The 23464-nt window shown below is 47.3% G+C and overlaps 1 protein-coding gene across 5 annotated transcripts in view; it reads right to left on the bottom strand.

Moving 5' to 3' along the window:
- Window positions 1-7359: 7359 nt before the first annotated feature.
- The window catches only part of LOC149352151 (uncharacterized), a 60255-nt gene continuing 44150 nt past the window's right edge, over window positions 7360-23464 (bottom strand). For 2 of the 5 annotated variants that reach the window (XR_016290695.1, XR_016290698.1), the window contains exons 3-10: window positions 21520-21547; window positions 20187-20311; window positions 16959-17041; window positions 15036-15081; window positions 13308-14370; window positions 12337-12394; window positions 8428-10441; window positions 7360-7561 (exon numbers count right to left, since the gene is read on the bottom strand). Coding sequence is in view for 1 of the 5 variants with exons in the window: in XM_089581308.1 (XP_089437434.1) it covers window positions 10092-10441; window positions 12337-12394; window positions 13308-14370; window positions 15036-15081; window positions 16959-17041; window positions 20187-20311; window positions 21520-21547 (1753 nt within the window). In the remaining 4 variants the exon portion in view is untranslated. Of the gene's footprint in view, window positions 10442-12336; window positions 12395-13307; window positions 14371-15035; window positions 15082-16958; window positions 17042-20186; window positions 20312-21519; window positions 21548-22383; window positions 22486-23464 lie in introns of all 5 variants that reach the window. The other 3 variants (XR_016290696.1, XM_089581308.1, XR_016290697.1) reach the window with 3 other exon arrangements.

Consider the following 23464-nt stretch of genomic DNA (forward strand, 5'->3'; position numbering starts at 1 on the left):
TGAACGGGAGGGAATGAGCAGAAAGACAAAGGACAGGCGGCGCGGCCCCCACTTGGGGTGCCATCATATGGGGGCGCGATCACGAAACCACCCCGTGCACATAGTCCATGTCGTGCGCCTCACATTAACTTCCCAAAACAAACGGAACGAAGGTTCCCTTGAAAGTAATGTTCGCGCTCACAGACTTTTCGCGTCCGTGTAACTGAGTGGCACCAGGTAGAGTGAACACCGGCGCCTTACTCCGGCTTTAGGCATGAGCCTCTAACTCGGGAGCGACGCGCGCGCCTCTGAGCCTCGCGGCGCGGTTGAGGTGCCCACCGAGAAGTGAGACAGTTACTGCGCCTTTCATTCCCCCATGACCAATTTATTCATCTGTCGCTTTTCCGATGACGCAAGCACTACTGCGAGCGCTTACAACGAAGTCGCCGCGTATCAGGGGCATCGTGACATCCCGCGTGGTAACTGGAGAGGTCGACATAGGATCGCTGCAGCTTCCCTCCCCATCACTGAACTCCGAAAGCGCTATCAAGTTCAGGCGCTGCTTGCCAGGGTATCAACTTTATGCCGCTCTCGGTACGAGCTAGAACACGGCACGGGTTCAGGCCGGGCAGAAATTATGCTATTTTGCCGGGCCTAGGCGGGGCTCGAGCTCGAAGTTACAGGCTTTCACGCGAGCTTGGCGAGCCAGGCCCTGGCTCAATTGAGCGATAATGAAGCGGGCCCAGATTGGGGCCGGGCTTGAAGCCGCGGACCAGGGCAGAGCTCGGGTTTTGAATGTCGTGCTCGGCCCGGGCTCGAGCTTCAGAATGCGACTCCTGCAGTTCTCTAGAATGAGCACCACCATCTCGGCTAGTGTTCCTCCATGTAGAGAGTATACAGCTCGTAATGTAAACATCCGAACCTGCCCCTCTGAGAAAAAGTGCACTGTGCGGTCTCGTAACAAGCAAAACGAAAACCTTTTCTAGCGATCATGCCGTACGCCGTGAGCGCAACGGAGTCGGCTGGTCCATTAGTTTGCCAGACGTTATAGAGAAAATCCGTCAAGGCGAACCAGCTGTTAGTTTAACTTTTCCGTCTCCATACAGAGGTCAGATCCTGACCCCCTTCCCCGTAAGGCTGTTTAAATGAGTGGAGAAAAATATCAAGGGTATCGTAGCTCTCTGGGTGTCACATGAACTTATTCAAGAAAAAGATAACAAACTCACTGGGATTTGATAAAAAACGGCATCTTTGGAAGGACAACGGGCGTTTCCTCGCATCGTCTTCCTCACTCTTGTTATGATTGTACTTCTGCCCACGTGGGCCCGATCAAGCAGCAACCGAGAACGGTTGACAAGGCCGACAACCTCGCAGCGACGGCAGACCAGTGTAGTGCTTGTGATGCCCCCCCCCCCCCCCCCCCCCCCTAGCCTAAGTGGATTAGGGCAGCGGACTCCCCCGGCGGCAGCGGCTTAGGTCGAAGACCGGCGAAGGCCGAAGATGCGAAGGGGGCTGGCTAGGGCATTGGCAGCGGCGGATACAGCAGCGGAAGCAGAGGCGTCAGTTGGCCGAGTCTACCCTCGGGACGCCGGACGACGGTGTGGTGCTACGCAAAGTCAAGCTGTTGCTGTTAAATGAAAGACGGCTGTGTCCTCGGCAAATGTCTCGTGTTTTGGACATCCGGCGGGGAAGCACGAGGACGTTCGTTCACCAGCTGGTAGACTACGGGAGATTTGTTCCCAGCAGTGTTTGATTACTCAGCATCTACCCCTTTCCATCGACCGAGCTGCGAGAGAGCGGGACAGCCCAGCACCGCCCCTGCCGTGGGTGGTACCACCAGCGTCCACATCTGTCCATCCAATTGGACAGCGCGTTCTTCGAACTTTATTCCCCAGTCAGGAATCTGGGGAATCTGAACCCTATTTAACTCGGCTGTGAGTGTGGCCGAGAGACGCCCGTTAACTCCAGTAGACTCCGGTTGGCGAAGAAGTTCCCTTCAACTGAGAGTCACTCTCAGTCCCTCTTTTGTAAATAATGTAAATAACTCTATAAAGTTTTCTTTGCCTTCCTCCTAACCCCGTCTCCCATACTCCTCGTCCCATCTCCGGTCAGGCAATGCTACCCGCGTCGCAACACACTCAACTGTGCGCGCTGAACTTATATCGTATGCGCAATCCAAAAGTTTGGAGTGCCACATGAATGGATGCCACATGAATGGTCCTTCCATCACCAAAACACCCGGAGCTTCCACTTGGAGCACCGTGGAGCTGCTTGCCTCCTTAGCACCGGCGACGTCATGCATTGAAGTGAAGAGCGAGTGCGGTGTAACGCAGCAGTATGGCATGGGTGCTGAGCTTACAAAATTATTTTCTCGCTTAAAACCAAGAGTGCTCCTCCCCCCCCCCCCCCCGAAAAAAAAAGCAATTTAATGGTACTGTGTAACGTATTTACTACCTTCAATATTTTTAGTTGAGACACCTCAGTATGCAATTCCGCTCTGATTGTAGCTCGAAAAGCCATTGTTTTTTTCTAAGTTCAGTTTGTTTTTTCTTAGGTGGTTTACAATGCTTGAGTTTCAAAGCGTATTTATCGATTTTTTCTCGTTCTGCAGAATGTAAGAAAATAGTTAAGATGACTTCTGTGAGAAAATAAAAAATAATAAAACTTCAAAGTACAAAGTACCACTGTTTTGTACACTATTCGGTGTTTTATATCACGTGAAAAATATTTTAAAAAACCTTTTTAATTCAATATGTATATAAAATCACACTACCTGTTATTTTCGTGAACAAATTTCGAAATCTCAAATCAAAAATTTGCTTCTTTACAAATATTTTCAGACTAGGTTTTGCTCTCGCTTGTGGACTTAATATGGCGGTCATGACACGGAAAAAAAATTTGTGCAAAAATCCACTGGGAGAGTTTTTCCCTCAGTAGCACCATGTACCATGATGTTTTTTTCTTTAAGAAAGTGAACGGGATCGAGCGCAACCTGAATTTTTCCACAGAATTTCGGTTCTAGGGGATCTCATACAGCAAAAGCTGCAGCGTTTCGATGCCTCACTTTACGTGTGTTCCAAAGCCATTCAGAACTTATACAATGAGCGTCTAAGGAAAAGGCAAAAATTTAGAGCCATTTTGGGTGACAAAAACAAGATTTTTGAAGAATCTACAGCTCCAGTCGCTTTGCTCAGCAACTTTAAATAGAACAAGAACTGACCTCTCCATTGCTCAGTGCCCTCTTTGTCGAAACAAAGGCGCAAATTGTCCAAAATTTACATTTTCACAGTGGGGTTAATCCATCTCCCGCTATAAAATGTTAAAACAATGCACCCGAACACACATATACCCAATACAAAAATTAATTATTTACTATAAGCCCTCCACTGCCCTAGATGTCGCATGTAGGACTTTCTTGGAATATTTCCGAAGTTTATATCGTCATCCCATTTCGAGCCGATGCCGCGGTATAACATTTTCAGGTCAGTTTGCTTTTGCGGAGTGGGATTTGGTGCACCTCCATGTGAGGTGGTCAGTTGCTCGTTTCTTTTTTCTCATTATTATTCCCATCTGATTATTAAACATTCTTGCAGATGTGACTTTCCTTCCCAATTAATTTTTTTTTTCAAATTTTACCGATTACTTCTTCTTACTGGGAATTATGCAGGAAGTTTACGCTTTGCGTTCATTTTTTTTGACAGTTAAATTGTCCAATGAGTACTCATATTCTGTTTCGTGCAAGAATTTTTACGCGAAATTGATATCGCGATGCTTTCTCCGCCTACACTGTATCTCGTATGTGCTTGGTCTCAAGGGGCAAATGGGCTTAACGCATGTGTAATATGAAAATTTTTCCTTGCACCAAAATATTCTTCTATAAACTACTCACCGAAGCTCCTGTTACGTCTGGCTCCGCAGAAAGAAATGTTTTTCTCTTCTCTTAACTGTCGTCTGTACGATGTACCATAGACCACTGAACACCGCTTTATTAAGTGAGAATGGGCAATTTTCTTTTGGAACGTGCTGCCAAGGAAAACAAAGAAAATATTTCTTTTAAATTCGCACTGTTTGCGATGCCATGTCGCTACTCAACATGAATACGAGGCCTGTTACATGGCCCACCGCTGGGAACACGCATCGCTACAACACTTCGTCAGTAGAGGTGTAAGGACTCTCAGGGATCTATTAATGCAGTAGAAAACGCCCTTCTGCAGGTATAGGCATTAACCCATTACGCTATGGCGTCATACCCTTAAGGCGGAGCTTCAGTGTTCCCCCCAGTTTTTTTTTTTTTTCACATTCATGTTGCTGCTCATTATGGTTGTTTCTTTCTTGCGTATAAAACATTTAGCTGACGATAATACTGCTGCAGCTTCAAGTAGTCGTGAGGATGAAGAAAACAGTTGCTTGCGGTACGGGAAACGTTTTCACATATATCTCTCTACGAGGCAACTGCAGAGCTCAGCTCGGTCAAGGACAGCGTTCTGTCAATTGGGGCGAGGTTTACTTTTTCTTTTCCGACCACCTGTCGCAAACAGAGTTCGTTTGAGCAGAAGCAAAGTCCCGGGGTATGGAGGTAGGTAGGGTGCACCATATTCAATCCCGAACTGTTCCGCAGAGGCTCCTGGCTGCTGTGTGCAATCAGAACAGAAAGCGACGACGCCCTTTTATGCTGTCAAATATCTGCCTTCTCCTGCGACCGCTTCCGACGACAAACGTAATTTCGCATACATTGCCATACCCCTCTACCCACCCGCTTTTCCTCCCTCTGTTTGATTATTCTGCATTTCTGAGCCCCGCTTCGCGGCAAAAGCCGAGCCTTCTCCCTTCTCCTCCTTTGCTCTCTCTTTTTCCAATCAACCCTCTATCTCGAACTAGTGTACTTTTGCTCTCTAGGTAGCAAAGAAATATGGCGAACACACTCTTTCCACGATTAATTTAGGAGCACAGCTGGCTCAAACTTTGAGGTGGCCTCGGTGCTGCTTGCGGCAGATTTGTTTTCATTAGTTTCCAATCATCAAACCTTATATACCTTATAGACCTTATATACCGACTCCAAAATATTAAACTATGAAAAGATTGCTAATTACATTGCAAATCTTATCTCTCGCGACGTACATCTGGTTTCTTCACATCCCTAATCTTGACTTTGTTGTGTACAGTTTTTCTCCACTTTTACTTTTACTTTTACTTTTATACGCTTGTCTTGGGGCGACTGATTGCCACTGTTCTGCAAGTCCATTTAACCAAGCGCAGTCAATCTGGCTAAAAAGTGAAGTACAAGAAGCATTCACAGAAACATCACAGCTGGAAAAATTTCTCCCTTGTCCGGGGATCTTAAAGACACTGAGTGCCAGTCCATCCAATTATTGTTCTCAGTAAAAATTCACCCCATAGCTGGCTCTTTATGGCTATGTTGATGACTGTCCGGCAGCGAAAGCCGCATTTATTGCCGTGAAAATTGCATTTAAATCTCTGCCCGTCAGTCGATTCAAACTTGTGATGTTCTTACCGAAAAGAGTGAGTTTCAACCATTTTGAAGTGAATGGTAGTGTAAGCTTAGCCTCTGGGGTCCGCGAAAAATAGTGTCGACGAGCGCCTTCTATTTGCCATATCGGCCGGTGATAGCGACACCTGCATTTTGTTTTCTGACTTTAAAAAAACTCCATTTTCAGTGAGTGTGGTCTCTGTGATTAGAACGAGGTACCCTCTCGATGCACGCCGACTTCAGTTTGTTTTATGGGTCACTTTAAGAGAAGTACTAAGCAACTTCTGCCTTATATACGTCGCGAGAAGAGCACAGACAGGCATCACAATGAACGATGCTCTGAAGGCCTCCATTCTTATACTTTGTGACTGTTTGCGCTCTTTTTACGATCTAGAAATCTACCAACTAGTATAGCAGTGCACCGTGCTACTTTGTCGTCCCTTTGGGGTTCGAAAATTTTATGCTCCGGCGTTCTTTACGCGGATTTTTTATTTCTTCTGAAAGTTTCCCAGTAACCCTCTATAGCTATCCTTCCTCCTACGTCAATTGCGCACTCCGTGATAATATTGGTAAAGCTGTCAATCACCGCCTCCACGGTATGCTCCACCTCATCTATTAAGCAGAATATTTGTTTAGGAGCAAGATAGCAAATTGCGGCACCTTTCCCTTATTGCTTCTTCCTTGATTATTTCGTCCGCTTTCTTTTGAGATCGTAGTTAATTTTAAACCTCGCAATCCTATGGTGGTTACATCTCACATTTGCATGCCTCACCTAGCTCTGCCATGTCCACTTCAGGTTCTTTAGTTCATGGGAAAGGGCATTCACAGTTGCTATTTGACTTCTTTCCATAAATTATACTAAATATCTCCCCTGCTCTTCCTCGCGCCTACTGCATGGTTTCCAACTGCCTCATCCGCAGCGTCATTCTTTTCAACCTTTGTATTAAGTCCCCCGCCAGTGTAGTGTACCAGATATTTTTTCAGCCGCCGTAAAGTTAAATTTTTTATTTAACCCTTTGGTCCCCTTTTCACCGAGATTTGATATCGACGAATATAACCGCGTATCCATCAAGCTGTGTGTTTCACTAAATGCCATCACGTTCTCGACTAGCACCAAGTTGACCCTGAAGTTTGCAACTCGATGACAACAGAAAGCTGTAAGCACAAGCCGACAGCATCGTGTTGACATCTTTGGCTTCACTGAACAAGAAATTCACCCTGTGTTCTCTTAGGTTCAAAGCTCCGGCCCCGCATAATAGACATGCCCGGCCTATAAAGTTGTACAGGGTGATGAAAATTAAGCTTTACAGATTTCTTAAAAATAGGCGCTGAGAGGTGCGTCAAATCCACCTCTGCTCATAATTTACGCGGCGAGGAGCACACAAATTGAGATGATAGTTGTCACAGTCAAGCACCTAATTAACCAAAAATACATTAATGAACATTTTAGTTTATATTGGGAACTAGGAGGCAGTCCTGTTCCTACACATTCCCATTTGATAAAATTCTCCCAGCGCGCGTGTGCGCCAAGATGTTCGCTTCCAAATTTTGAGCTCGATCCGCGTAATTGAGCATGCGAGGCCGTGATGATCGGCCCGAAACTTCTCCCGTCGTGACGTGCACTGACATCGCACAGTACACGAGCCTCTAGAGTTTCGCCTCCATCGAAATTCGACCGCCGCGGCCGGGATCGAACCCGCGTCTTCCGGGTCAGCAGCCGAGCATAACCACTGAGCTACCGCGGCGGCATGGTTGAAATGGGATGCGAGGTACACTTCTTATCTTCGCTTCCTTTGCAGCGCTGTCCACTGTACACCCGCCATGGCATCAATTTTTATCAAGCATGCTTGACTTATAAAATCAGAGGAGACAAAGAGCTGAACAATCGCAAGTATTTTTAATCATTTATTCAAACATCAACATAAAAAACAGCACCCAAACAAAAATTCAGGCGTATAACAAAAAAAAAAGAATGCGTGCTCGTCTAAGCTTTGACGTTTTGAACGCGTTTTTGCAAGAGCATCGTCTAATTTTCGTTTTCTTTCTCTGACAGAGGTCGCAGGTCGCACATCACGAACGTATGCGGCGTCCCGACTGTGGAAGAGAGAAAGAGAGAGAAAAGAAGGAGAGAGATAGTAAGAAAGAGGGGAAAGAGAAAGAAGAATCTAACATAAAAAAGTAAAAAAAGCTGCCTTTGTAGCTCTTGCAAAGCTAAGGCACAAGCTGTACGTACGCGGAAACTGCACCGAGAAAGTTTATTTTCCTATGTTCACTGACTAGAAATACCATCCACCGGTTAGTTGAAAAACACACCGTAAATATCTAATCACAGCATTATAAAACGTTATATTAAATAATAATGAAAACCCTCACACGTAAACACACACAGAAGAAACACTGTTACGATAGCATATAGTTCCTTCGATCAAGAAGATGTATAACGTAATATCTCGATATAAACATACTTTGTTAGTAAAATATGTTAAGAGAAGGTTCTGTCACACCACACGAATTCCGCTCACATTCGTGAAAAAGCCACCTCATTTTGCTTCCTTCAGTTAAATCGTTTCACACGCCTTCCTTCTTTATTGCGGACACTCAGACAGATGCATCATCTAGCATTCCACTTCAGATATATGACGCACACGAGCACACGAAGCTATGTTCTCAAATGGAGGTCATTTTTTGTTAGAATGCGCAGATTAATTTTGTTTAGCAGAAAAAACACTAGCAGTTCTGCATTTGCGCAAGTCACTTAAGAACGTGCACACAATTGAAAAACGTTAGGAAGAAAGTCCGCTCACTAAATAAATTGTTTCGTTCTGTGTGAACTGGCTTATTGCAGGTACATTACTTTGGCATCGTGGATGAAGGTCACTAAAATTACGAGAGAAAGGGAGCTATTTTGCGCTCATGATTTTGCGTCATCAGTTCTGTAGAAGACCACGAATGATATTTACCTTTAACAAGGACAGCACACCGCATGGTAAAGGCGTGAGCTGTGCCCCCGCTGGTCCTGAGTCAGAGTTAGTACATTTTAGTAAGATTGAGGCAAATTATGTGCAGATAAAAACCGGTTATGTCGCTATATATATATACACTAACGTTCCCCTTTAAGTCTTTTAATGCGGGGCGGCGAGAGGGCGCAGGATATTAGGCAATCATGCCACTTTCGCGAAGTGTAATTGTTACCAACAGCCGAAATGTAGAAACACGTCGCAGTTTCTTATGATATCACAGCTTTTTATTTTTAAGGTCTGCATGTATGGTTTGCGAAAACTTGCTTCTATTTCAGTACAAGTTCGCTGGACATAACCGTGTGTACGCTGTGGTTTGTAAATTGGCTTCATTTCAGAACAAAATATAATAGAACACCAGTAACGCCGGAGAACGCATGTACAATCCGCCGTGGGCGGGCCTATAACACAGACAAACTTAAATAAGCAGCGAAAACTCCGTCATCTCGCAAACGTCTCTCTAAAAGGCGTAAGAACACAAATTAACAACTTCCGCGATGCAGCAGCACACTTACTGCATTGTTCGAGTCACGGGAAACAAACTTCGTTCCTCGGCTGATACGACATAGACTCTCTGCAATGAGCAAAACTAAAGTGCGTCTGCAGCGCGAAAAAGCGACGTCCATGGTGCATGTTCTCACGCTGCCCCGCCAGGGTTTTAGTCCTGAGTAGCCAGACTCAAGAGACCGAAGTAGGTCATATGCATCTCTGAGGTATTCCCGGTCCAAGAATATTTTCCCCTGGCCAAGTTCTGCTTGTTCTTGCCTATTTCTTGGCATACCGCGGCATTTCCGTCTCAAGCGGTTTTTTTGGCCCATGATTGTACCCGTTTCCTTCAAGGCAATATCCAGTCGCATAATTTCCGGACAGAAGCTATACCTCGTGGAGAAAATGCACCACGGACGACGCGTATGTCGGCACTTCCCATATCTTTCTAGTCCATCACGCTGGATTGTAAAACGGCTCCACAGACCACGGCCTACTTGCACGGTGCCTTTGAGGAGAACTCCGCTGATCATAATTTTATGTGAGTCAAGAATTTCCATGGCAAGATAACTTGCGCGAAATCGACTCGATTGAAGTTCACGGGTGGCTAGCCGTCAGTTCGCTAATTCTGCGCGCTGACTGGCTCTCGTACGTAACTGACATATAGCAAAGCTTGAAACGGATAAAATTTCGCCGGTAGAGCCACAAGGGGAACCACGTCAAATGGATTCAATTGCAAATGCATTACTCCCAAGAGGATACGAAACATCATGAAACAAAACCGGAAGAAACGGCTATTATGGGCAGAGCATGCGTGATAGCATGCTGATCAGGGGGCAGGAAACGTGTGCACTACTGCTGGAACACAAATCCACAGCTATGTAACGCCGCAGGAATTTGCCCGGCAGTGCGCTTTGCTAAACAGCACAGCGTGGAGTGTGTAAGGAGGCCGTGGTGTGTGGAGGTGCGTGCGCGGTGCGAAAGGAACAAGGGTGCAGGGGATACGCGCACGCAGTGTTAGGTCGCGGAGGAGTTGTAGTGTTCCCGCACATCTCCTACAGCGGGAGATGTAGGGGAACTCTACGGCTCGAGAGGAAGGGGCGGGTGGTCGGTGGCGACGTCTACAGGTACTGGGAGGAGTTTGGCGGCGGCCTGTAGGTTGGTGGCACGCCACAGCTGGCGTTCTGGTGGATGAACTCGTCGGGCCGGTGCAGGCCTGTGCGGCTCACGGGCCGAGGCACGAATTTCGGTGATGCCTCAGCCTGTGGCGGCGGCCAGGCGATGTCACGCGTGCGACGTCCCAGGGAGGGCGACCGCGCGAAGGGCGGTGTCCGCGTGCCAGACGTCGGCGACGCCGGGTGCCACGCGTTCACGGCCGAGCGGCTGGGGGGACGCGACGGGAAGCCTTCGTCTCCGTTGGTCACGCCGCTCTTCGGCGGTGGCCATACGAACTGCTTCGCACCTTGCGAACCTGGGCGGAGAAGACAGACGAATGCCAAGAACACCGCTTGCTTTGGCATGGCCGACAGATGGAAAAATAAACCCGCGGCAAGCTGAGAGTTTGTTTCCTTGTCGTTTGATGATAACATTACTAGTAATGAAATATTTATAACAAAAATAAAGTAAAGACGCGAAGAAAGGCAGATTGTAAAAAGAGAAACGAACACTCAGCGCAAGTCTTTATTTGTATATTATTACTTTATGCGAAAAGGAATGCTGTCGCAATGAAAAAAGTCAGCACAAATTCACGCACGAGCGAAGTTAGCTTGCATGGGCATAAATCACTGCGGGGTTACCTTTAGCCTGGACCAATAGACCTGAGTTGTGGATCAGAGAGAGCACAAGGAGCGAGAGCTAGTCAATATTTCCTGATATTTTGAGTTCACGCCTGACAACACTGCGTGAAATATAATGGTGCACCAAACTGAAATTTTGAGCATACATTTCGCTTCAGCCAAACGGTATCTGCGAAATGTCAACGGCCACAATAAGCAATAAGCATGTGCTGCACAGCGGCACAGTCCTGTAGCAGCTTACCTATTTGTTAAAGGTGCGAGCAAAATTTAGTGCTGATATACTTCAAGTGGGAATCAGTATTAAGCTGTTTGTGGCATTTTTGTGCCAGACATTCTAAACCTTCACTAACGTCAAAGATGTATAGGTGAACACAAACATGTCATTGAATACACAGTTTACAAAGCAAGCCATCATGCAAGTTGCATATAAAGCAAACTCACACATTTATAGGCTGTAAATTAAAAGGATAACGCTTGCAGGAACTCGCTGTTAACATGTCGGAAAGTAGGCGAATGGTATATCCTCATAATATAGCAGACTGGATACCAGACGAAAACTTGTAACGGTTTTGTGTGAGCGCAGTCATTAGCAAATTGAAACATAATTTTGAGAGAAACACACACCCAATTTTAATAAGACAACGAAAAAGAAAAAACTGCGTGGGAAGCTCGATGAAACATGTCACTTAACCTTAATACTTAATGTTCGCGTGTCGTGCACGAAAATACAAAAAAAAATGGCTGAGGCTTAGCTAAGGTTAAGCCTAGTCAGATGCGAAGCATATTGATGGCTAGGCTTGGTAATACATGGCTTTCCTTGGTTGACGTTTTATCCGCTCTTCATCGGTCTCTGTGGCACGCTGAAGCTTTCGCTTCTCGTTCAAATCAGTCCTGCTTCTAGGCGGCATCCCAACACCTGGCCGCCTCGTAAGTGCCCGGAGAGCGAGGCAAGCTCAGCTTTATACCGCTGCTGTAGCGTCACGTGGTCAGCTGCAGCGCCTCTGATGTGGAGCCTCCACCGCCGCGGCCGACCGCGCGAGCCGGCAGCCCATCTCTCCTCTGCTGTGACGTCATGTTGTCACGTGGTGTCACGTGTTCACGCTAAAGGTCAATGGTAGCTCCACCGCCGCGCTCGACGGGCTGTAGTGTAGCTCTAGTAATATGCTTCGCATAAAAACGTAGCAAGCCTACTGTTACAAGTTTCTCAGGTTTTCCTTCTATGTCAAAAGTCACTGAAGCTTTCTGGCACCTTCAACAATGGCATGGCTTTTGTGATTATATTGCTTACGCATATTCTTTTATCATCCTTTTACTAAGCACTGTTTGCGTCAAGCCTCAGACTGATAAGCAAAGTGCATTGACCGAAGGATCACTTTCACCAAAAAGTCAATGCATCGTCCATGACGATAAACAAGCTTGGACGTTTTTTTTTTTTTTATGTGAGTGTGTGTTGTGCCTGTATACATGGTAAAATGAAGACTATTTGAAGCAAGAAATGAAAGTACATAAGGTAGCACTAAACATTTGTTGCCAAATGAACTACATGTAGGACAAACAATTGCGCACTAACTTTGGCGTGCCAGTTGCGGAGAAAATCCCGTCTTAGGTGTCCATCGCACACTCGACTCCTGGAAATGAGAAAGAAAATTTACTTCAGTATTAAGATCTTGCACAACGTTTCTAACTGCGTAAGAAAAAAGAACCGTTTTTACAACTGGTGGGCCAGGATGTAAACAATCCGTAAGAAAAACATCGTGGGAAGTATTAAGCGTCGATTGCTCTACGGCTAGCAAAACTTCTTAACAAAATGCGTCGCGGTACATGTTATCCGTTTAGGAAAAATGTAAAATGATTTCAGGCAATTTGTTATGCTTATGACCACGCTTCGTGTTAGCCGGCGTTAACGTTACGAGCTGTTTTCCACAGATGTCCTGCTGGCTTGTAACAGTTGGGGATGTTCCCTTAAACTCGTGTATACGGGAATCTAACGAAAAAAAAATATCTGGCACCAGTTTCATATGCTATTATCACGCATGTTCGGTTTGTTATTAAACGATGGGGTCACTCGAAAGCCTATTAGCTAGCGTGACGATATCCAAGGTACAAAACAAATTTATCTCATGCATGCAAACCTTCCCAAATCATCCTGTTGCTAGTCGACAGTTCGATGTAAATTCGTCTCGTCAGGCATCATGCCGTGAAATGAAGAATTCATTACGTCACAGTCTTCGCAAATAGATGCGAAACGGTTCTGTCCCCATTACTGTGACCAGAAACCTCGAAGAGTTTTCGAAAAATCTTTCTTTATTTTGGCTATGGTCGGTGACTGCTTCTTCATTTCATCTCCTCCTGCACATGGTAACTTGATCACTCTATAATTGCGTTCCACGAAACCAGGACAGAGGTTCCTTGCACCGCATGCAGCTCGCTGGAAGGCTCAAGATTATTTAGTGTCCTCCTGCCGCTAATCACTCATTGATATTTTCGAGGAATGGTCTCAGCCTTTCTCGCGAAGCACCGCAGCGCAGGGGCTCCACCCACCTTTGGCGGCCACACGTTGTCGCGCGCCCGGCGCGTGACCGAGGGCGATCCTAGGGGTGTGCCGGGCATCCTGGCCTGCTGCTCCTCCCAGATCCTACTCTCCCAGCGCTGCGCTTGCGAGCCCACCTGCTCTTGGTGCTGTGGCGAACTGGCCACGGCTGTGCTCGGCTGGTAGCGCCTCTGGGCTTCCTCCTGGGCTCGCTGCACGTTCAGCGGCTCACGCTGGACGTTCTGGTAGCGCTGCTGCTGCTGCTGTTGTTGCTGGGCCCTTCGCTGTTGCTCTTCGAGCTGCCTACGTCTGGCGGCCTCCTGCTGCTGTTGCTGCTGCTGCTGCTGGTATTGGTGCTGCTGCTGCTGCTGCTGCCCAGCGTTCCTCCGCCTCAGCTCGTCGTCTCTGCGCTTCTGCTCCTCAAGGTATCGCTGGTACTGCTGCTGGTGCTGTTGGTACTGCTCGTACTCTTGCTGCTCCTGGCGTCGCTTGCGCTCCTGCTCCTCCTGCTGACGCCGCTTCTCCTCCTCACGGAATACGCGCTGGTGACGCTCCTCTTCTTCGCGAAGCCTCCTCTGCTCGGCGTCGTGCTCGGCACGCCGGAAGTCCTGCGGCGGCTGCCGGAAGCGACCTTCCTCGTACTGGGCCTGCTGCAGTCGCTCTTCCTCGTACTGGCGCTGCCTCAGCTCGGCTTCCCGGATCTGCTGCTGGCGCCGGTCGGCCTCCTCGTAGCTGCTCTGACGCGCGTGCTGCGTCGGGTAGCTCGCCGGTTGCTGCTGGTAGCTCGGTTGCTGGTAGCTGGGCTGTTGGTAGCTCGGCTGTTGGTAGCTCGGCTGTTGGTAGCTCGGCTGTTGGTAGCTCGGCTGCTGGTAGCTGGGTTGTTGGTAGCTGTGCAGCGGAGGTGGCGGCGGTATGTAGGTGTGGTGCTGCTGTACCGGGGGCGTACCGGGAGTTACCGGGTTAGAGAAGGTCACGTGGTGTCCGGAAGAAGAGTAAGGGCGCTCTGGCTGCGGTGAACCACTGCTATAGGATGGAGGCCGCGGTTTGGGTGGAGGAGTTGGAGGCGCAGTAGCCCTGCAAGCAGCAAAATGCAAATCAGCAGTCGGCCCCTGCGGGCACTGCGGATTGCCTATTGTATCACTGCAAAATTTGAGCTCAGGAATGGGCAGGCAGTACAAGTTTGTTGTTCAAGGACACTGGCCTAATAAGGCACCGGAAAAAGCCCAAGTGTTTTTTTTTTCTCGCACTGTCTTTGCCTTTCATCTTTTTGTTTTTCACCATTGTCACTTCTTTTTGTCACCTTTTTAGCTCTGTTTTCTAAGAGCGCTCGTTCACTAGACTGAACTGGCAAAGTCTGAGTCACGCACTCTCTTCTCTATGCTGTTTGCTGCATTTATTTTGTTTCTGAAAAAGGTCACATCAGGTGATAACAAATTCGGCTCAAAACTGCGGCAAAACAAGGCCTTTATTTCATTGGCTGGCTTTGGGGTGAAAAAGACATCAGTCGAATGAACACGGGCTCTTGCTCTAATGTGTTCTTCCAGATCGTTTTTACATGCGCTACTAAAGCTTTTAGCATAGATATTTCATTCACTGGCAAAGTTGTTCACTGCGTTCGGTGCGCCGAATACGTTCTCTTTCGCTGTCAAGAAAGCTCCATGAGCGGGAACAAGTCTTTTTTTTCTAATTCGACGATTTTCCATGTGGCATAAACGTGTACCAGTCACATCACAACTTACCTCTGCACCACAGTCGTCCCGTTCGCAGTTCGATATGGGTTTGCACCTGGAAAAAACGATGTTGATAAGCGTCTCAGGAAACCCCTTAGTGACCGTTGATTGAGTCGAGGGTGAGGGGGCATACCCGGAGGCATACACAAGTATACACGGCTGTGCGCATACACAACTTCTGCCTGCACGCTCGCAAGCATGTGTAATTAGCACTAGTTTATTTGCCTTCCTTTAGCTGTTTCTTGCCGGGGCAAGATGTGTTTTGGCAGCTACATAAGATTTTGTCTCTTCTGAAGCAGACTTCTTCCCCTCGCCTGCGTAAGCGCGTGGCTCCGCACAGATAACCACGCCCATTTACCGACAAAGGAACAGTGCCAACCATAGCTTTCTAAACGGCGCGCTCCACAGCGCCATTACCACTCCAAACAAGCGGCGAACTTCAGTCGCAGCTTGGCAGTGCGTTCATTGAGTGTGAACGAGGTGGTAAGAGAAAGGTAAACGAACGGCGCAGGTAAACGGACGATTGGGAAAAGTGATCCCCAATGGCGCGGCTTCGAAAACACTGGGGCTAGAACCCTGCGGTGCAGACGACGGGCGAGCTCGCATTCCGGGGCTGGTTTTAGCGCAGTGCGTCGCGTCGCGCCGGCGTCTCTCCTTGGGCTCGGCCCAACAGCGGGTTTATTTTGGCGCAGAGACATTCCGGGCCAGCAACGGCAGCAGCTCTGCGGCGCAACGGTGTGGGGGGCAGGGCTTTCTTATTTCGCAGTTTGCGCTACCACACCCCGCTGCGCCGAGGAGCCGCGCGATTCGCTTCCCGGCCCTGAAACTGGTTACAGCGTCGCACAATGCGCAATCCAGATATTATTTGTCCTCCTCCTATATACATATTTTTTTGGATTGAACGAGGGCCTCAGTTGCTCTCACTGGCAGAGACACAAGAATGCCATATATTCTGTTCGATGAATTTGAAATGAACAGCTTCGCGCTTCTGCGCAGTCTGTAAAGCGGGTGGAATAAGGGACCACTAAGCAGCTTGTCTTATTTACAGCCTGAGATCGGGATATGCGCAGGACGGTCTTCATCTGACACTACAGAACGCATTTATGTTCTGCGTCACGTGCGTTTTCATTTTTTAACAATCTTTCCATCTTGGCGTTTGTAATCAGAGTGTGCTTTTAAATAACAAAATCATGGGAGTTACTCAAAACTCTAATGGAAAGGTTAATGGGTATTTTAGTCTGAATGGAGCGATGTTACAACTCCGACTATTATGTATGACCATCAACTGATTAAAACTCTAACATACCCGGCTCACTGTGTCATCTTTCACAGCAGCCAAACCACGGCTTCCGCCTCGCTCAGCGGCAAATCAGGATCACCGTACGTTGCAGCGTTTTCTTGCTAAGCATTTGCATATACCGTGAAAGTCCACCCTGTGTAGGTTTAACTTTGCAAAAATGCGGCAACGCGTTCAAAGACAAAACGGTATGAAAACTTTGGCAGAGACACTCAAGACTGCTTACGTGTGGGAATGCGTAATCATTACTGTCCCTGGGTGCACTGTCATCCACCCACACACGCACACGTGCATATGACACCACCCCGAAGGCTGTGCGACGAACGGTTGAGTCATAATTTTGGTACAAATGTCTGGAAAACTGGCGCCACATGGAGGTTGGCCAGTGGCGTCTATACTATATAACCGAACAACGTGTATAGGATAGTCTGAAGTGGCGGTGCTCGGCAGCCGTTTAGTGCCGTCACCCTATTTTTCTTGACATCGCTCGGGTTTTCCGTACCATCTCCGAGTACACGCGCACACACCCACATATACCACCGGATTTTCTCCTAATGGGGCTAGTAATGCTTCTGCCTTAATAAACGGTACACAGTTGCACTTCGTTGGCAATAAAATGTTGATCCAAGGCCCACCTGTTTCGTCTTCGGTCAGAGCCTGTAGGACAGCGGAGCGAACGAGAGTCTTGGGCAGCCCCACGGGTTGGATGTCGTTGACCCTGCAGGCAGATTTACACTTTTCAAGCACATAGTTGGAATGAAGGCTTACGATGCACAGCCAAACTCTGACCCCCTCATTTTTGGATTAGTTCTGTTCCTCCCTAACTACGGCCACTACACGGCGTCGACTTCACAGCGTCTTCGTGCCCTCATGAACGCAGTGGAAGCATCGAAAGTATCGAAGCCAAGGACAAGACTGAGGTGCATTTTCAAGAGGATAAGAGAGAAGAGGGTGACACTCGCACAAAAGTTGGGACCACTTGCTTCTCAAAAAGTGAAACAAGGTAAAAAAAAAAAGAAAATAGTTGGCAAAATGCATGCGCTATGCACACACCAGTAGGGAAAAACACAAAATAGTATTTTTTTTTCGCGCTAAGACAGTATACAACGCTGGCTACAAATCTCATGATAGGTGCGGGAATTGAAAAAGGAAATGCGTTCAGTTGCAGATAATATTTTTTGCGCCAGGCTGATATAAATTGACGCTTCCAGTGTCCGGCAAACCAACTGTTGGGCAAAGTGGGAGTTCTGTGGGTGGTTGGGAAGTCTGTCATGACTGACAAGCGTCCCAAGTGTCTGCATGTCACTCAACTTGTGTAAAGACAAGTGTTGTAATTACGGATCGAAGTTCCAAGAATGCGACAGTTGTTTCCCTTTGAAGTAAAATATTCGTCGTAGGCGTTTCATATTAAGGCATTTTTAACAGCACACAAAACTTTACTGGCTCTGCTTGAATTCCGTGAGTCGTCTTAGCAGCTCAGAAAAGAAAGCAACCATCAGAGAAAAGGTTATTCGCATGTCGTATTCCGCTTATATAGGGAAAAATATGTTCTGGTGATTAAAATCACGAAATCCTGCAGCTGCAATAGAATGGGACGCGATAGAAAAGGACCGGTCAAGAAAGGAGAGGATAGGTGTTGTTGCGCAAGCGACGTCCACCTTACTGGTCTGCAGGCCACTGGTTGTCTAGATCAAATCATTTACACGTAAGACGGCAAGCACAGATCTACCAATATAGCGTCCGCGTCAGTTCCTCAAAAGAAACCCAACTTGTTGATGTTAGTTCGTGATGCCCATGTTGAAAACAACTGTTTTTTTTTAAATTAGGAGGACACTTAAGCTCCGTCTTAAAGGTATGACGCCACAGCATTAATGGTTATTTGCAACATTCTTCCTTAATCAGTATCTATTTCTAATTACGCACACTCATCAGCATCCATTAGTAGGCACACTAGGCCACGTGATACACCACAATAAACGCAAAGTCTCCTTTTAACCAAATCGAACGAGCCTGCCTCAGTGGTAGTGCGCCTGACTCGCAGCCCAAGAGGCATGGGGTCGATTTCCAACTAATTAACTCACTTTTCTATTCAGTAGAACTAATTTACTTCACATCCTCATATGCCGTTATGAAATTTCAGTCATGCTACGATCACACATATCCACAATTTTACTCGAGTTTTGATCCTTTTCATTCCACAGCTCGACGTGTGAGGTCACAACCTTCTCCACCAATCCTGAATTAGTGTGACAACGCGTGCAACTGTTCCTCCGAACGTACGCTATCGCGTTAGTACCTCTTCCTTATGTATTAACCCACTATTTACTCAGCCGTCTGCCGAACCTCGCGAAGATGCTGATTACGTCAGCGTTCAAGCATCAACACACGCACGCCGTCGCATCTTATTCCATGCAAAGCCAAAGACGGCGACTCCTGTTTCGACGCGTTAAAGAGCTGCGTCCTGCAGCGGTGCGACAACAGGCGCACGTTTCACTCGTTCCGCTCTATAGTAGCGCCGCTCCCGACATCTGGCAAAACGTCAGAATCGTTGCGCCGTAAGCTCACCCCCTTTTCGACGTGACACACCGCGCTATTTACGGGGCTTTTGTTATTTCGTCTTTATTTTGTTTTTGCGACCGCCATTCGTGTCGTCGTGCTCGTTAGACATCCGCCTGCCTGGCCACAGACAAACGCACGTAAGAAGATCGCCCTCCATCTTCGCGTGTTGCTGTTCTCGCGCGTGTTTTAAGCGTATTTTTCGCTGAACGAGAGCTACCCGTCTGTTTCATTCCCCAGCGCCCCACTTGCGACTCAAAAAGCGGTGCTCTCATTTGTCACTGACTCACCTCGCTTGACTATAGCCTCTCGCGCTGACTAACTGACCTCGCCACACGCCAGTTGCACTGGTCTCCAGACGCCCCGTTTTCTCGTCTGTTTTTCGCTTTTATTCTTGATTTATTTGTTCCTGCGCTGTGACTAAACAGAAAGCTGCCTGGAGAGAATCTAGAACGCTACCTTGTACGGCAGTGAACCGCTCGCGTTACGGAAGCTATATTTGATTACAAAACGGCATTGAGAAAGCTTTATATACGACGAAACCCCTGGTGAGACCTTTAGACGCTCTTTGAATACTTCGCTCACACCTTGCTATCAATATCGAGGGGACTGAAATAAAATCGTGCTTGGTCTCCTGTCGTTGTTTTTATTATATTTCTCGCGTTATTTCCGAGGGATACTGAAGGCAATTCTTGACATATTTACTCTTCGTAGGATTTTTTTTTTCCTGGTTGAAGTGGTGAGGATATTAAAGTTCCAGGAATAATGAGCAAGAGCGCGATATGCCTGTTGACGCCACTCGCGGCACCTTTACGCACCGACGCAATAACCTGCAGATGTTTTCGTTTTGTTCGTTCGCAGCATGCATATACAGCGGGCTGTTCTAGCTTCAAGGTGTACAGTCTTCTCTTACGTTCATGCAACTTTATAGCTGTCGGAAAAAGCATTCTGCGCGCATGCGAGTTACGACATAACATAATGAGGGCATGGCAGAGTGTGAGAGTGGCGGAGGTCACACCACTTCCTCTCCTCTCCCATGGTCCTCGCCACGAGTCACTTACAGTGCTTGTATATTTCACGACACAATCATTTCCTTGAGGTTTGTCAAATAGCCATTTTATTCGACATCTACTTAGCGTCTGAAATTACGGCTTCCCATGCTTTCCACCCTGCCATTTCGTTGTGAAATGACTATTGACTATTTAACTCGCTCTATCATAGAAGTAGGTATCTCTATTCTTGCATTCCTGGGTATTGCACAGAAGCTATAGCTTCCCCAGCGTCCCAATGTTGTGCGTCATGCTCACCCGTCCTCGGCGGTGATGGCCTGGGCGTGGTATGCCAAAGTCTCAGCGACTTTTTCCTGCGAGTAGAGCTGCAGGGGCGAGTTGTACTGGTTGTGCACAACTGCCTTCACGGTTGAGGGCTCGCCCTGCGTGCAAGCGGGGTGCAGTGTGCACGCATGCGTGAGACTTGAGGCCATCTACAGAATTTTTTTAAATTTATTGTTCGCGCACCTCGATAAAGCAGAGACGTTCAGACGTCTCTCATAGGACAGAATACGATATAGATAGCAGCTCTGATGCCATCCCAGTGTTTTATTTGATACATTTGCGTAGATCATCTGCTGTGCCGTGTTAGGGCTTGAATAGATGGCCTTTTTCGGTGGAATGAAAGCGAATTTTGCTGCCTAAAAATTGGTCTGTGCAAACAGCATTCCACCAAAACTTTTCGAGTTGGGATGACAGCAACCAAGACACCATGGAAGCTTGAGCGATTGAACACTATACTGTCTCCGTCTCATAAACAGCCTGGACACCTTGGGTCAGTGAGTAACGGCATGCAAGCAAGCAATGAGCGATTACGGTATCCGCTACAGACACGTACTTTGCTCTCTGCAAGGACACTTTCAAATAAGAGCGCTAGTGTGCCTCAGCGCTTCAGTGCCGTTGTATTTGGCGAAGGAGAAATATACACCGAATAAACTACTTTAATTATCGTGGCTTTCACTACTGAGGGAAAATAGACACGTGGAGTGAGGTGAGAGCGCAGGAACGCAATGCTCAACTTGGAAGTTCTTCGCGAACATTCTCCGTTCCTGCGCATGCGTCGGGCTCACTCGAACGAACACAAATGGACCATTGCAGATTCCCCAAGCGCAGTCTATGCCGAATTTCCTCTATGTCTCATCTACCTACGTCTATGAAAATTGATGCCGCCCCTTTGCTACATACTCTGCTTCATACTCGTGTGAATAAAGGATCCGTATTCTTTGCTTCAGTCAAGGGATCCTGTCGGAGCCAACATCGTGACGGTAGAGCGAAGGCCACTTAAAGTAACAGTGTATTTCCTATTGTTGCCAATAAGAATAGCGTTACGATACGGTACAGTAACTATGCCAACTTGTCAATATAGCATTGTTGCACTTGAAATAGTCAAGGGGTTACCACTGAACCTGCATTAGCGCTGCTTGTACTGTAAGCGCATATTTAGCGAAACTTTGAAAGTGGGGATCAGTGAAGTACGGAACATCCCTATACCAAAATAAGCTACGATTACAGTGTGCACTGCTCCTGCGAGGCTGATCATGTTTTCAGCTAAATAGGCCTGCGTAATGAGCAAAGACGACTAATGGCTTACCTTTCTCGGCTTCTGGAGAAAATCTTCTCTGTAAGCAAAGAGACAAAATTCTCGTTTAAATAGTTGTCCTTCCATATGCACATAACACTGCATTTTGCTAATGCGGTAAAATTTCTCAGGTCATATGAATGCAGTTTTGATATACAATGATGCCTTCCCTAAAGAGCATGATCTAGAGTCTGGGTTCTTCAAATGTTATTTGCTTCCATGCACCATCCACAATGCAAAATTCATGCATCGTCAATAAGTGATGTGTGATCTCCGTGCTGGTATTTTTTAATGCTGGTTACAAGAACTACAAATGTCAGCCTTGGTCATTACGCTGTGCATCAGGTTCGAATCACCGTAAAAATCTCCCTGCCACAAAACTGATGCTTTACTGTGGCATGCAAGGCTTCCAAACCTTGCATGTAAGGCGCTGCCTCGAAAAATGCAAGATTCTTCTCTAGCAGTATCCAGTTTGTACCGCCGAAAAAAAAAAAAAAGAAACGAGCTTCATTGCGTAAAATGGTTGCAGAGTCGGTTAGTGTCACTTGAGCGAGCAGTATCTGGCATGTCGCATCACTGGCAAGCAGTTATTAAACGGCAGCGTGGAGGATCTTGTGTTTATTTTCATCGCTATTGCCCATCTGGATATAGGAATTCGCTGCTCGTGGTCGACAAGTGAAATTAAATTGCACAGTTTCATTCGCATTTAGCACAACGCCTGTTTTTATTCCAATGCGATGGACCCGCAAGACCCGCTTAGTTGGTTCCGAATTATTTCTGTATGTACTTTCCAAAATCCGCTACCGCGCCCGACGCATGCCTGGAAGGAAGGTGGTGCTACGTATTTTTCAAGCGTGCGACAAAAGCGACTCTTACGCCAAACCAGCGTTCTTGCAGCGTAAATCGCATATTTCGACGAGGAAATCCAGCAAGAGAAATAGTAGAACGGTTCCATATACACTGAGATCCACAACGCACCTGAAACTTGGTTTCCGTTAGTGACTCGCACTGCATGTTATCAGCTCAACGCTCGCGCAACTTTTAAAGCACAACACACAAAATGCGATGCAGCAAGATTGTTAGGTGCTCACCTGATAGGGTGAAAAAGCGCCTGAGCACACAATCTCTTTTGCAGATTACAGGCGCCGACATGGAAAAGCGGGGACTCCAGCAGTCGACTTAATATTGCGTCAGTAATTTACATTATTGCGTTTGCAGCGGGTCCCACATAGACAAAGCGGAAAAGACTGCTCGTAAGGTGGTACTGCGTTAGAAAAAAGCGTTTCTTCGGTCCCGCTTCCAGTTTCAGCACAGAAGGCTTACTTCCATTAGACAATGTCAGGCGCACCCCAGTCACAATAGTGAACAACTCCTAACGCAACGAACAGCAAAATACGGCTTCTTCAGTTGTCCTATCACCTCGGCGGGCGTTTTAAGACATCTTTTCTGTCTTCATCTTCTAGAAAAATGTAATGCGGCTTCCTGTTTGGGGCCCCATTCCCTGTATCGTCCTAGAGCCACTGCATGCTCTGAGCTGTAAAGCCGACAACGGCGCGACTTTTCTCTGTGTGTCCTTGATTAAACGTGGCTGTCGTCCAGAAGCATGTAGCGAGACCCCAATGGGGGGGGGAGGGGGGGGGGGGTGCTTTTTTCAGCTGCAGGGTCTGGACCTCGAGCGTGTCCCCAGCTGAAGGGTTGGGTGTGCCAAAAACCAAGTGGTACACAAGCTGCACGCTAAAGGCGGCTTTTAAAGTGAAACTGCCCAAAATAAGTGACTAGCCTCGAGGGGCTGGAGTTCTACTACATTCTCCTCTATCTAGTCATATGTCGCACGGACAACAATTCTTGAAAGCTGTTTACAACGCCTTTCTCATTAGTTGATGGCAATGATGAGGTTCGCGAATTCTCGGCTTAACGGCGGTACGCAGCCGGGCAGGTTATGGTCGACGCGGCGGCA

Source organism: Amblyomma mixtum, chromosome 3, assembly GCF_055824585.1.
Source record: "Amblyomma mixtum isolate Tamu chromosome 3, ASM5582458v1, whole genome shotgun sequence".
In the NCBI taxonomy this organism is placed as follows: Eukaryota; Metazoa; Arthropoda; class Arachnida; order Ixodida; family Ixodidae; genus Amblyomma; species Amblyomma mixtum.